Source organism: Leptomonas pyrrhocoris (genome assembly GCF_001293395.1).
Source record: "Leptomonas pyrrhocoris isolate H10 chromosome Unknown, whole genome shotgun sequence".
NCBI lineage: Eukaryota > Euglenozoa > Kinetoplastea > Trypanosomatida > Trypanosomatidae > Leptomonas > Leptomonas pyrrhocoris.
The window spans coordinates 471,721-484,594 of NW_015438372.1; the positions used below are offsets into that span (position 1 = coordinate 471,721).

The 12,874-nt window shown below is 59.3% G+C and overlaps 5 protein-coding genes and 4 non-coding genes across 9 annotated transcripts; 4 read left to right on the plus strand and 5 right to left on the minus strand.

The window, feature by feature from the left end:
• Positions 1 to 68: 68 nt before the first annotated feature.
• On the minus strand, positions 69 to 2,384 carry ABB37_06989 (TATE DNA Transposon; the record flags this gene model as incomplete). The annotated part of the gene is made up of 1 exon (XM_015805459.1): positions 69 to 2,384. One exon carries the CDS (start codon positions 2,382 to 2,384, stop codon positions 69 to 71), a length of 2,316 nt encoding a protein of 771 aa, XP_015656072.1.
• An 836-nt stretch (positions 2,385 to 3,220) lies between these two features.
• On the plus strand, positions 3,221 to 4,156 carry ABB37_06990 (TATE DNA Transposon; the record flags this gene model as incomplete). Its single annotated transcript, XM_015805460.1, has 1 exon — positions 3,221 to 4,156. The coding sequence occupies one exon, from the start codon at positions 3,221 to 3,223 to the stop codon at positions 4,154 to 4,156; it is 936 nt and encodes a 311-aa protein (XP_015656073.1).
• Positions 4,157 to 4,365: 209 nt separating this feature from the next.
• On the plus strand, positions 4,366 to 6,087 carry ABB37_06991 (TATE DNA transposon; the record flags this gene model as incomplete). The annotated part of the gene is made up of 1 exon (XM_015805461.1): positions 4,366 to 6,087. One exon carries the CDS (start codon positions 4,366 to 4,368, stop codon positions 6,085 to 6,087), a length of 1,722 nt encoding a protein of 573 aa, XP_015656074.1.
• A 617-nt stretch (positions 6,088 to 6,704) lies between these two features.
• On the minus strand, positions 6,705 to 6,776 carry ABB37_07063. Its single transcript has one exon. It is a non-coding gene; the product is annotated as a tRNA-Glu (tRNA).
• Positions 6,777 to 6,836: 60 nt separating this feature from the next.
• Positions 6,837 to 6,909, minus strand: ABB37_07067. Its single transcript has one exon. It is a non-coding gene; the product is annotated as a tRNA-Val (tRNA).
• Positions 6,910 to 6,983: 74 nt separating this feature from the next.
• ABB37_07066 lies at positions 6,984 to 7,055 on the plus strand. The gene has a single exon. It is a non-coding gene; the product is annotated as a tRNA-Arg (tRNA).
• A 61-nt stretch (positions 7,056 to 7,116) lies between these two features.
• On the plus strand, positions 7,117 to 7,187 carry ABB37_07062. Its single transcript has one exon. It is a non-coding gene; the product is annotated as a tRNA-His (tRNA).
• A 577-nt stretch (positions 7,188 to 7,764) lies between these two features.
• ABB37_06992 (hypothetical protein) lies at positions 7,765 to 10,475 on the minus strand (the record flags this gene model as incomplete). Its single annotated transcript, XM_015805462.1, has 1 exon — positions 7,765 to 10,475. Exon 1 carries the CDS (start codon positions 9,754 to 9,756, stop codon positions 7,765 to 7,767), a length of 1,992 nt encoding a protein of 663 aa, XP_015656075.1. The 5' UTR covers positions 9,757 to 10,475.
• A 799-nt stretch (positions 10,476 to 11,274) lies between these two features.
• Positions 11,275 to 12,741, minus strand: ABB37_06993 (hypothetical protein; the record flags this gene model as incomplete). Its single annotated transcript, XM_015805463.1, has 1 exon — positions 11,275 to 12,741. The coding sequence occupies one exon, from the start codon at positions 12,739 to 12,741 to the stop codon at positions 11,275 to 11,277; it is 1,467 nt and encodes a 488-aa protein (XP_015656076.1).
• Positions 12,742 to 12,874: the final 133 nt, after the last annotated feature.

Here is a 12,874-nt window from a genome sequence, read left to right on the forward strand (position 1 = left end):
GCGCTGGATCAGCACATACAGCTCCCGTGCATCCACGCAGAGCTCCTTCGCAGTGGGCGCCCGAGCGCCTACTGCGGTGATCCGCGGAGGACCCGGCCGGCGCTGGCCAAGGCGGTTTCGGCCTCCGAGGTTAGTCGGAGGCCATAGCCCAAGTAGCGATGGAGTGTGTCTACCCGGGTGTGGCCCGTCAGCCGCATCAGCTGCGCCTCGGGCACGCCCTGCGCCGCCAGGTGCCGCACCGCGCCCTTCCTCACGGACGGCAGTGCTGCTCCCGGGCTGATCTTCCGCAGCGCCGTGCGAATGCGGTCGCGCAGCTCGTTGCGGTTCTGGAAGAGGCTCTGCCGCGGCAACCTCCGCGCGAGCACTCGTGCCAGCTGCGACGCTGCCTCCCGCGTCAGAGCCGACGCACACGCGTAGGGGCCGCGGAACTTCGCGCCCTTGCCGCGGCGGATCGTCAGCACCACCTGCACCTCGTCGCCCGCCACTTCCACTGCGGCGTCGTGCTGGTGTGGGTGTGCGGTCGCTGCGCCCTCGATAACCCGCACGTCCCGTGCCTGGAGCGACCCGATGTCGCCAGCCCGCGCCGCAAAGGACCACATCATCGCCAGGTAGAGACTGGCGTCCGGCGACGTCTGGTCCAGCAGCCGCATCGCCTGCACGACCTCGCTCAGGACCACTGGAGTTGGTGGCTGTGCGATGGTCTCCCGCTCGAAGCGGTGCGCTGCGAGCGCGGCCGCGCGCCACTCCGGCGACACGGTGATGTCGATCCCGCGCGTCTGGTTCGTGTAGAGCGGCAGGTTGGACAGCGCGCCACGGATGGCCGAGAAGGCCTTCGCCGTGGTGGACCACTTCCACCGCCTCGCCCGCGCCATGCGCATCACGAGGCCGATGGCTGCAGACGCCAGGTCCTGCCCCAGCAGGTCGGCAGGCATGGCGCGCAGCTCGTGGAGCCACTTCAGGTGGAGCCCTCGCATGGCTGGCGTGAGCGCCGTCCATGCGAGCTGGCTGACATGTGGGGGTTTGGCCGTATAGATATACCAAGTGCGTGGGCAGGCCACCACGGACCCCACGGCCGTGCTGCCCAATCCGTTTAAAGGCGCTGAGGACTTGTCTTTTGCGGCGTCGGCGGCGTACATCAGCGCGCGCCGCATCTCGGCCGTCATGTCCAGCTCCGCGTCGGCATCGCCCTCGCCATCGCCGCCGTAGTAACCGCGGCTACCGTAGCCGCCACGACCGCCGTATCCGCCGCGGCCCATCCGTGACTCCTGCACGCGAGTGGGTGGGAGGGAGCGGTTGATGTTGGCGCGCAGGCGCCGCAGGTCGTCCCTCTGGCCGCGGATGCCGGATGTGCGCGCCTTGGCAAGGCACGAGCGCACCTCGTTCACCACTGCGGCACCGACAGCGTTCTCGCTTTGCCGCAGCTCGTCGAGGCGGCGCGACAGGTCGCAGAGGAAGACCTCGAGGTCGCTGAGGTCGACCGTGGCGACCTTCTCTCCCTCGGCGTTGTACAAGGGGGCCTGGTAGCCCCCGCCAAACAGGGTGGTGTTCTTGCGGAACAGGCTCTCGCCCGGCCGCATGCCCGTCGCCGCCCCACCGCTCACCGTGCCGGGAGCCTTCCGCTGCTCCACGGCCTCGCTCAACAGGCGCTTGTTCAGCGCCTGGAGCCGCTCCCCTGTTGGGTGGTTCCAAATTGGGAAAAGAGGAACCTCCAGGGAGTCGATCACGGGGCCATAGCGGTCCCGCTCCATCGGCTCCATGTCTTCAAAAACCAACCAGTTGTGGAGCGGCAACCGGTCGTCGGGATCCATGTTTCTCAGGATCCCCTGCAACGTCACCAGCCCGGCGCGCATCTCTTCATACTCCGTGAAGAGAGTGTACCGGGCCAAAAACACCTCGGTGGTGGTGAGGAGGCCGGACTCGGCCTCCGAGATAAACTGGCGACGGAGCGTCGCCGCCATGGTAAGCGGGTTTTCGCCCCGCTTGGCGATGTTCTTGAGCTGTGTCTGAGCCCAGCGGCGTCGCCGTTTCCACGGCTCCAGCTCTTCCTCACGCTGCGTGCGGAAGAAATCGGAGGTGCTCTCCTCCGGCGCGTGGTTCGTCGTGAGGGGAACCATCTCCCCCACCATCTTCGCGAGGGCTTTCTCGAGAAGGCCCTTCATCTCCACCTCCGAGAGCAGGCCTTCGCGCTGCTGCTCCTGCAGCAGCGCCTTGAACGTGTTAAACTCGGCGGATGCCGAGATCTTCGCCTCCGCAGAGGCGGGCACTTTCTCGACGTTGGACGTCTTGCCTTGCAGGAAGCTGCCACCCCAGATCTCGCGCCGCGCCGTCTTCGTAACCGGCGTCGGCCTCTGCGCCACCTGTTCCGCGTTAGCGGTTTTGGACATTTGTGTAGATGTGTAGTGGTGATGGTGTGGGTGTCAAAACACAAAATGAAAAAAGAGCGAAAAAGCCTCCCCTGTAAGCGAGATCGACGACACCAAAAAGTGGTGTGGCGGGTCTCGTAACGGGTGAAGTAACGTATATGTGTATACGCTACTAAAGTCCAAATTCCTTGAATATGGGAGGGATAAGGACTCACTAGGTGTTTCTAGCTCAGGGTTGGTGCGCTAACACACGTAAATAGAACAGTCCGAAAAGGGAAGAAAAAGCCGAAAAGCGCTTGGACGGACCGTAGGGCTCTAGGCTTTACGGTTTTCTGTCACGGAAACTCTTTGTAGAGGGGTATCGCCTTCTCTCAACCAAAGAAGGAGTGGGTACCCGTAGGTGCCCCTCGTGCGCCAACCAGCGCAGTGTGTGGAGAGGTGGTCTGCGCGGTGGGTCACACGGTCTATGTGTGTGTGTGTGTCTGCTTCGCCTGCGGTGTGATACTGAGTTGGAAAACGAAGTCAAATGATGTGGGTAGAAAAGGATGGCAAGTCAGCTCTGCATTTGGTAAAGCGAAGGTGTTTTGAGCATTGGAATCGGCACTGACGCTTTGGTCATGTATTACTCCGTTTGTTAGATGGAATGTGGCAAAACACCATATCTGTGTTCTTTACTCGCTCCCTCGTCTCCTCTTCTGATTCGTTTCTTACGGCTAGCTCAGCCAGTAGAGGTGGCCGGACGGCACAACGCGACAGAGATTTTTCCTTTAAACGACAGGGGCGGGCTGCTACCTGGGGGTCCGGCCTGCCCGAGAACGTGGTATATCCACCCAGGGAAGCCCCCGCACATCAGCCAAATGGCCTGGTCCGCCGTATCAGAAGGTACGCGGGCAGTACACCGGCGGTGGCTGTACGAGCTGCGCGCACTACCGGCCGACCTACTGAGCAGGCGCAATTTGGCTGCGGCAGTGGTAGAGTTTGTACGCCGCATCGCGGTGACAAGACAATGGAAATGGTCGACCACCGCGAAGGCCCTGGCGTCCGTCAGTGGTGCGCTGCAACAACTGCCCCTCTACACCAATCAACGCGAACCGATACATCTCAACCGCTACCCGGAATGGCAGAAGACAGTGGCCGCCGCGCAGCGTTTCGACCGGGAGAGTGTCGCGGCTCCGCCGTCCCCTATCACTCAGGAACAAAAGGACGCGGCGCAACGGAACTCACTACGGCAGCGCGATCAGGAAGCTTCTCTGTTCCTCGAAATGATGTGGGCATTTGCGGCTCGCGCGGGCGATTTACGGACTCTGCAGTGCAGGGATGTACGCTTCACGGGGGAGGAACCGCCACCATTTGTGGACGGAGGTGTGACAATATGGCCAGATCGGTATGGCGTAGTCCTGACAATGAGACGCGGCAAAGGGGCACGGTTCCGAGGGCCGTATTCTGTTCCGTCAACCCTGCCGCGCGAATCGGCGCTGATTCTCGCGCACCTCCTCCGCAGCCGGCGACCTACGCAGCACCTGTTTGCTCGACCGACCGAAATCACCGACACCATCCGCACGGCCCTGCGCCGCGAGAACCCTTTGGCAGCACTACCGTCAGTACGCAAGGGCGCGCTACGCTGCATGGCGGCGAACGGAATGGCAGAGCACGAACTGATGATCATGTCAGGTCACCGACGCGCCGACACACTCCACAGGTACCTGGGCTATGGCCACCAACTCACGACGGAGGCCGCAACCGCGCAGGCCAACGCCAGCGCGGCCCTTTACGAACTGAACAGTTCGGCCTAACCGCACCTACAACGCAAGACTTAGCTGTCGACCCCACGGAGGTATATCGAGAGATTCAGCGCCTCAAGGGCGCCCACAACGCACCGCCGTTACCTCCACCAGGACAATGGCCGCTACACCTCAAGAAGACAACTCCGCTGAACTGGAACGCAGTTTGCGACATGACAACTACCAAGCCAGAAACACGGGCTTTCCTCGGACGAGTGGGGATGTTTTTCACGCCTGAGCACTTCACCGGCTTTAGGACATCGAGGACAATTAAGAAATGCCACTTGCCGATGGCAGATATCGACCGAGCAGTGGAGATGGGGAAGATGGAACTGTGCCCCGCAGCCGACAACATCGAGGGTAAGCACCTCCCAGAAGGAGTACACGGCGTTAACGTTTTCGCAGTACCGGAAATGAAGGGCAGGAGACGACTCATCACCGAACCGCACCTAAACGCGTGCCTCCAGACGAGCGACATGCCGAAAGTCCAGTACCCAACGCGCCTAGAGCGAAGGCAGAGTTTGCGGAACAAGCGGTACATGCTTCAAGTGGATTTCGAAGCGTACTATGACGCCACCCCGCTCCCTGGTGAGTTGCGAAACTTCTTTGTCTTTCGCGCCCGCAACGGCGCCTACTTCCGTCTCTGCACACTGCCTACAGAAGCACGGTGGAGTGTCGCAGTGGGTCAGGGTATTACGTCAACAATAGTCGACGTCGATACACCAGTAACGATCATGACTATGATTGACAATATCTTGATTGCAGCGGACGAAGGACAGGAAGAGGATTTTGTGTCGGCTGTCCGCCGGATTGTGGCGCGTATACGCGGCGCCAACCTTCTCACATCGCCTGATCGCGAATCCTTAGCAACCATGGACGACACGTCATTGTTGTCGTTGGCTAAGGAACCGAACACGGTCTTTCTCGGGGAAGAGTATAGGTGGAACGGTAGCGAGCGCTTAGTGCGCAACTCGGCGAAGAGTGTGGCGAAGTTGATCGTCGCGTTACGAAAGCCCGCCTTCACAATTCGGTCCTTTGCGTCGGTGGTGTCGCTCATGTTTTACATGTTGCACACCACACTGATCAACCCTGCACGTGCATTCAGCCTGGCACGGGCCTACCGAGGGGCGGCCCGCCTGGTTAGCCGAGGGTTCGATTGGGACGACCCACTCCCTTTCCTCCATCCACAAATCCACGCCGCCCTGCACGAGCTTGGAGCCCGCTTGGTGCACAACCCGTGGCAACCCATCGCCAGGGAACGCTCCGCCACGTACTCGGAAGACAACTACGACGTGGTGTGCTTCACGGACGCCTCCTTAGGCGGGTGGGGCGCGTACGCCCACAAACACCTGCGCAACACGTCAAGGGAGGCAGGCTCCGTCGGGCCACTCGATGGCGCTGAGAGCATCACCGCATATCAGCAGATGTGGGTGAATGAGCTCGAGCAGACCCGGTTGCCACGGGCACGTGCACCCCTTCGGGGCCGCGACTCCGCGGAAACTGACGACCGACCGTACTTCATGGCCAAGCACTCGGCGCACGCTGAACCGCGCGCAGCCGAGTTGATGCTGCGGCAACTCGTCGAGGAGGGTTTACCGGACGGTGCGAAGATAGCGCTGGTAACGGACCATTTTCCCATCGTACACGCCCAAAAGCAACTCAACGGTTTCGGAGGGATAGGCCGAGGGCTGTCTCTGAACAAACTGTACGAGTACGCCTATGACGTGTTCTACGAACGAGGGATCAGCGTTGTCTTTTTCTACATCGCCGGACCAATGAACCCCGCGGATACGTTGTCGAGGAACTTTGGGGATTTCGAGCCGAGGCAGCGTGGGAGCCTGGCTCGCACGGTCGTAAACGATGTGGCCTTGCCTTTGCTCTGCAACACGTTCTCTCCGCTCTGTGAAGGAAAGGCAGAAGTGCAGGACGGATGGGCACCGTAAGGGAGCGGACAGGTGGAGTACTATGGGGGAGTCGGTGTCATGCCACCGTAAATCTTGCAACGGATGAAGTGCGACCGTAGGGAGTGACGAAGTAGCATGCGCGTGTGCCGCCCGTTTGAGGGCGAACACAATCGAGGTTCCGCCCCACTGGCGCCACTTGAATGCAACACGCGTACTTCCTTGATGCTGGGCCGTGGCGTTTGTCAACTGTTTCCTCTCCTCCTCATTCCCTTCGCTTCTTTATCCTTTTGCAGCGCATGTGTTAACAAGAAAGCCTCAAGGCCAGCTGTTCCTACATAGTGATCCTACATGCGCTGTTGTGCGCATGTACACATTGTTCTTCCTTTTTTATTCTTCTCTGTTTCTGTTGAGTGCATTCGTGCTCGAACCCATCCGTTCTGTGACGCCTCCCCGTCCAACGACGATCCAACGCAAACGAGCACAAGAAAGAAAACAGAAATGTAGCAGTGCGCGGCGCATTCCGCTTTTGCGGCCTTTCCTTTCCTTTTCGGCTGCGGCGCAAACGTCTGCAGGAACGATGGCTTTTTGATGCTTTTGCCCCTCTTCATCTCGTTCCTCTCGCTTTCCTCTCTTTGCGTGTGCGGGCGAAAAAGGCACTCCGATACCGGGAATCGAACCCGGATCTCCTGGGTGAAAGCCAGGTGTTCTAACCGTTATACTACATCGGAACTCTTAAAATGGCGTTCAAGCAAGGTTGATACGAAGAGGTCTTCTTCCTCGCGAAAACGTACGACGGGCGGGGATTGAACCCGCGATCTCTCGCGTGTGAGGCGAATGTCCTAACCACTAGACGACCATCGCTACGGGACCCATCTCCTGTTTTCGGCGACATACAAATTGAGAGGAAATGAAGACATCCCTTCCAAGTGCTTAGCGACGTTGTGGCGCAATGGAAGCGCGTCGGATTCCGGATCCGAAGGTTGTGGGTTCGACCCCCATCAGCGTTGCTTTTCTGACCACCTTCTGAAGTTAAAGGTGGTTCAAAGGCGCTGCTGGCTTAACACCGTCGGGGAAATAGTTCAGTGGCAGAACATCAGATTGTGGCTCTGAATACCCGGGTCCGATTCCCGGTTTCCCCTCTCTTTTTTTTTTGTTAGTTTTACGAAAAGAATGGGGTGATCAAAAGAGGAAGAGTGATTGGGGGAGGATGGGGAACAACGGCTCCGACATGTGCGGAGGACATGATCTCCACCACCACAACAATCGTAAGCTGTGAGAACTTCGATTCTGCACGCCCCGAAAGGTAAGGCGTGGGAGAGTAGCAGTATTCTTTTCCTTGTTGGGAACACGGATCGAACGTCAAGAGAAAGCGAGCAGGGTGAGCGAACAACGATGAACGAAGAGGTGAAGGAAAACACCTGTGAGAAGGAGGAGCGGCTCGCAGCAACGAAGAAAACAACACCTCCTCCTTCAAAAAGATAAAGAAGGATAGAAGAGAAAGACACACACGAGCGGAGGGCAAGCGAACCACACAGGACACCAACGCCATTTACGCCCCGCCGCAGCAGACCGCCATCGACAAGCCAACGGGGCGCGCGCCACGACACGCACTCACCGAAAGAACGAACGAAATAAAGAAGGAACAGCGTTCGTTAACAGCAACAGAGGGTTAGACTTCTCCTTGCCCGTGAACCACCACCACCACCAACACCGTTTTTACTCTCGCGGCTGCGGAGCCACGTTCTCGTCCCTGTCACTCGCCTCAGCACCGCTGCCGTTGCTCGGTTGCTGCTGCTGTGCGAGTGAGCCGTCCTGCGAGCCGGGCGCGAGTCCCTCCAGCTCCTCCACCGTCTTCCGCAACGCCTGCAGCTGCGACAGCGGAATGTGCCGCCGCAAGCGCAGCTGGTAGTACTGGGCAAACTGCGCATCATCCGGCGGGAAGACGTACCAACTCCGCTTCGGCTCCTGCAGGTGCTCGTACCGGTTCACGCCGTTCCGCTGCAGGAGGCACTCCACCGTGAAGGCGACGCCGACAATGAAGGAGAGGCAGCCCATCACGATAAAGACGACACCCAGGACGATGTTGCGGCCGCCCGTCCAGTTCCCGTTGTGCAGGACGATGCTCTTGCGTCCGCGGAAGGTGACCACGTCGTACACCTCCGTGATGTCCACCCAGTACACGCCAGGCGACAGGTCGACGGCGATGATGCGGTACAGCTTGTGGAAACTCGACACGAAGGCGGCGCGCATCCACACCTGCAGGTCGTAGTCGGACGGATCCGGCAACGCGTGGCCCGGCTCGTGCAGGTACCACCCGTTGCGCAGGTACTCGTTGGTCGTCGGATAGGGGTAGTAGAGCGACCACCAGTCCTGGCGGAGGGTCATGTTGTGGTAACGGACGTCCCGGTCCGCCCTCCAGGTGATGCCATCCTTCGCGCAGTGGTTCGGTGCGACGCTGCCGCCGAGGGGCTCGCCGCGGAGGCCGAAGTCGGTGCCGTTGCACACCAGCTCGAGGGCGGCCGTCCCGTCCTCGCCGCCCATCACCACCGTCGTGCCGGCCGCCGCCGCCGCTGCCGCCTCGGCCGCCGTCAGCTGGCGATAGAGCACAAAGGTGTCGTTGAACTTCGACCACGGCGCGATGCCACACGGGCTGTAGGTGAAGGAGGCGAGCGTCGTGTTCACGGCGGCGCCGCTGGCGTCGGTGAAGACGATGGGGGTGTCCATCTCGCCTTCGCGGAAGCCGGGGTGGGTGTAGGGCTTGCAGGTGTAGATGTTGCCCAGCTTCTGCTTCCCCGTCAACTGCGGGATTGACCGGCCGTCGTGGAAGTCGCGGTAGTTTTGGTAGAAGTTGTCCAGCTTGTAGTACATGTACACAGGGCCCTTGAGGTGGCGGGTGATGTTCACCTGGAGCCACGTGCGCGTGCCCTGTGCGTGGGTGGCGCCCTCCGCCGTGAACTTCAGCAGGCCTTGGTTGATGTTCACCGCCGGATCCGTCGGCACGTACTGGTACTGGTGGATATGACTGTACTCCGCCTCCACGACGCGGTGCCGCGGTCCCTCCACCAGCATGAGCGCCCCGACAACCACAAACGGGATCATAAACGCAAAGAAGAGCGGGACGAGCGGGAAGGGGGAGGGGTAGTTGAAGATGCCTGGCAGCGTTTGCTGGGCGAGGGGCGCACCACCGTAAACCGTCTTGCCGTACTCGGACATGAATTGCGGGATGAGTCGCTTCTTCAGCCAGTGACGAGCGCGGGTCGACCTTCTTTTATTCGACTTCGCGGTTGCTGCTGCTGCTGCGGTGGTGGTGGCAGTGCCGTCTGTCGCGGACTGTGTCGTCTTCCTCGAGTCCGCAGCACCGCCCTCGCCGTGAGACGAGGCAGAGTCGGACTCGGCATCGGAGTCCGCTGATGTCGTAGAGGAAGACGACGACGCCGATGACGAGACGGGCGAGTGGTGGAGTCGCCGACTTGCCGGCGATAATGCTGATCGGCGAGGCACATCCGCACCCACCGCCTGTGCGCGTACGCCTGGCGGGACGTCGGGGTCGGCGCTGAGGCTGGCGTTGTCGTAGGGGCCGAAGTCGCCCGCACCGACGCGCGTGTGCTGCCGCTGCTGGGGCCCGAGGAGAGAGGAGCTGGGCGACGGCTCGTCCACGCTCCGTGACGTCCGCGGCGTAGCCAACGGAGAGGAGCCGCGATGGTGCATATCTCAGAAGCAAAACGCTAAACAACAAAATTGAGCTAATACGCAATGAGGCGATGATTAGATTTGTATATAGATCTATATGTCTTCTCAAAAAGAAAAGGAAGGAAGGAAGGAAGAATAAAAAAGACGCCGCAGAGAAGAAAAACGCAAAGGTGAGGAAAACGCTTAACGAAGAAAGCGCGGGGGGTCAACAAAAGTAGTGCATAGACCAACGCAGAACGCAAAACAAATAATAATGATACTACTAATAATACTAATAATTATATTACAAACAGTCCAATTAATGCCGGGCGTGAAACTGGCAGAAGCCACCAAGAGCTTAAGGTATGTAACGTGCACGAACCCAGAAGAAGGAAAAAGAAAATCAGGACGTAGAACAAGGGAAAAAAAGAATACAATAACCCAAAGGAAGGAGACAATATGTATCTGCTTTTGAGGTGATATGTATATGCATGTGTCGATACAACCCAGATTTGCCAGCGCTACTTTGTTCCCTCTCTCTCTCTCACACACACACACACATCCCATGCACCTTCGTAGTCTGCCGCCGCCTACGCCGAATTCCTCCGCAGGAGGTGGGAGCGGGAGACACCACAAGCACAAACACACACACACACACACACACAAATAGGGAAAGACGGAATGAGAAATATGAGAAGGAATAATAATAATTAAAAAGCTCAATAAAGCGATCAACAAATAATGACGGGAAAGCACGCTGGTCAACGTAGAAGGAAGAAAGAGAAGAGGAGAGGAAACGAATGGTGCGGGCTTTGGATTGCGACGTCGCGAGCGGATTTTCTATCCAGCGGCCCCATCGAGACGAAGAGTGACCCACTGCAGCTTTCGACACGTTGATGGAGAATCTTCATTCTACGGCAGCACGCCTATAGGCGGGATTCCGCCGTTTGCATCACGGACCTCATGACAGCTGGCGAGCACGAAAAGCACTCGCCGTTCGTAGGGCCAGAGACGTATAAAGAACAACGATAGCGATACGTACTGAAATGCAGGTATGAATAGGGCAGGTAGGCCACTCGCCGCACGGCAGATGTAAGAAGAAAACAAGGACGCAGAGGAGCAATTAATAGGAATAATAAGAAGAGGCGCTGGGGCGGCGCGTGTTTCGCGCAGAGCTTCACACACACAAGCGCACGTCGCAGTACGTAACCGCCACCGCCGCCACTGCGGGCACGAAAAAAACTTTCCCTCTCACACAACAACTCGGAGAGGATCCATAAGTAGGAGAAAAGCGTAGCAGCACCGCGGCTGCGACGAGGTGGGTCGGAGTGGTCTTCCGAGCAAGGGATAGCAACGGCGGCAACAGGGACGGAAGGAAGGACGTAGAACGAAAAAAATGAAGGGAGAGAGAGAAGGACCGGAACAATAAAAAGAGGCTAAAGCCAAAAAAGATGAGAGAGGGCGTAGCCAACGGAGAAGAAATTCTCGGGCATAACGAGTACAATACAAGTAGAACAGACGCAGAGCCCGCTGGACACGCAAGTAACGGACCCCACCTCACATCAGTTGCACCGAGGGAGAGGGGGGACAGCCGTGCTTCTCTACCGCTACATCGTCATCATCCTCACCCGTCACGAAGCCGCGCGAGCGGAGCTGCACCCGCGCCGTCTGTCGTCCACGCTCTCTCGCCATCGCCAGCTCCAGCAACGACCGCAGTTCTTTTTTCTGCCGCAGTGCCGCTGCCTGGCGATCCTCCCAGGGCTGTAGCCGACCCTGTCGCAGTTGCGCATGTACATCTAATGCGTGATGTGGGCGGTTGCTGTCGTTGGTGTGGCACATAAGCGCAGGGCCAATGCGGCTGATGGGGGAGGTGAGGCGCGAGGAGCACGACGCATCGCATATCGGCGAGAGAGAACGAATGCCCACATCTGCACCCGCTGCGGTGTGCTGTTGATGCTGATGCTGCGGCAGTGTTGTGTGTCGCCGCAGTCTGGCGTCCCGCAGCGTCACGGCGTGTCTCTTCTCCTGTTGCAGGGCTTCGTAGCGTCTGCGCAGCTCGTCATTCACCCGGTCCGACGCGCGCAGCTGACGCACCAACAATTCGTGCGTCGTCGCCGCCTTCTGAGCCGATGTGTTCGTTGACTTGAGCGTCGTACTTCCTTCTCTTTCCACGCCTTTCGCGGTGGGTAATGTGGAGGCGAGGGCGGAGGACGGCAACGACACGCCAACTTCGTAAAGCCTGCAGCGGAGGTCCGCGAGTCGCACCGTCGCTTCGGCACTTCGAGCGGCCACCGCAGCCCGCTGCGACCGCACCGCGTCGAGGCGGCGCAGTGAACGCAGCAGCTGCGCCACACATGTCGTTTCTGCTGCTGCTGTTGCTACTGTTGTGTCATTGTGCGAATTCGCCGTGTTCGTGCAACGAGTGTGGCGGCGACCGAGGCCGTACGGGTCGCGCTGCTCTCCCACCACCGCTGGCCCCTGCTCGCTCTTGCTGCCGTGTTTTGTAGCCTTCGCGGTGCCAGCGGAGTGACGGCCGCCGCAACGGTGGTGGCAGTAGTCGTTGCTGCTGCTGCTGCTGGTTAGAAGTGGCACAGAGGTCCCATCCGGACAACGCACGGTGATCGTACCCGCAGGCTGCGGCGGCAGCTGGTGGGCCGATAGCGCTGCTGCTGATGCTGCTGCTGCTGCTGCAAGGTTCTTCCTTCCTTTGCGCTGAATCGACAGCGGAGGAGGAGGAAGGAAGGGGGTCAGCGGGGGTGCCGGCAAGGGACTCTGCAGCGACACCGACGTGTTCACAGGAGACTCATCGGACAGCACGTTGACGGAGACGACGGCATCACCCTCGTCGCTGCCGTCGACCTCCTCGCTTTTCTTTACAGCGTTTGGAGTCTGCGTTGATGGGGCGTGGACCTCGCCATCTACTCCGGTGTGTCGACTCAGCGTGTCGTCGACGTTGGTGTCGAGGCGCCGCTTGGCGATGCGGCAGCGTTGCTCTATCTCGGTCCAGTCAAACTCGCCTCCCATTTTTTGAATCGCTTCTACCTAATTGTGTATGTACGGTATGTAGGACTTCTGTTATGAGTTCTAGTTGCTTAAGGTTATATAGGCGTGAATACGTGTTGATGGTTCCTGATAGGGGACGGAGCGTCGAGTATGT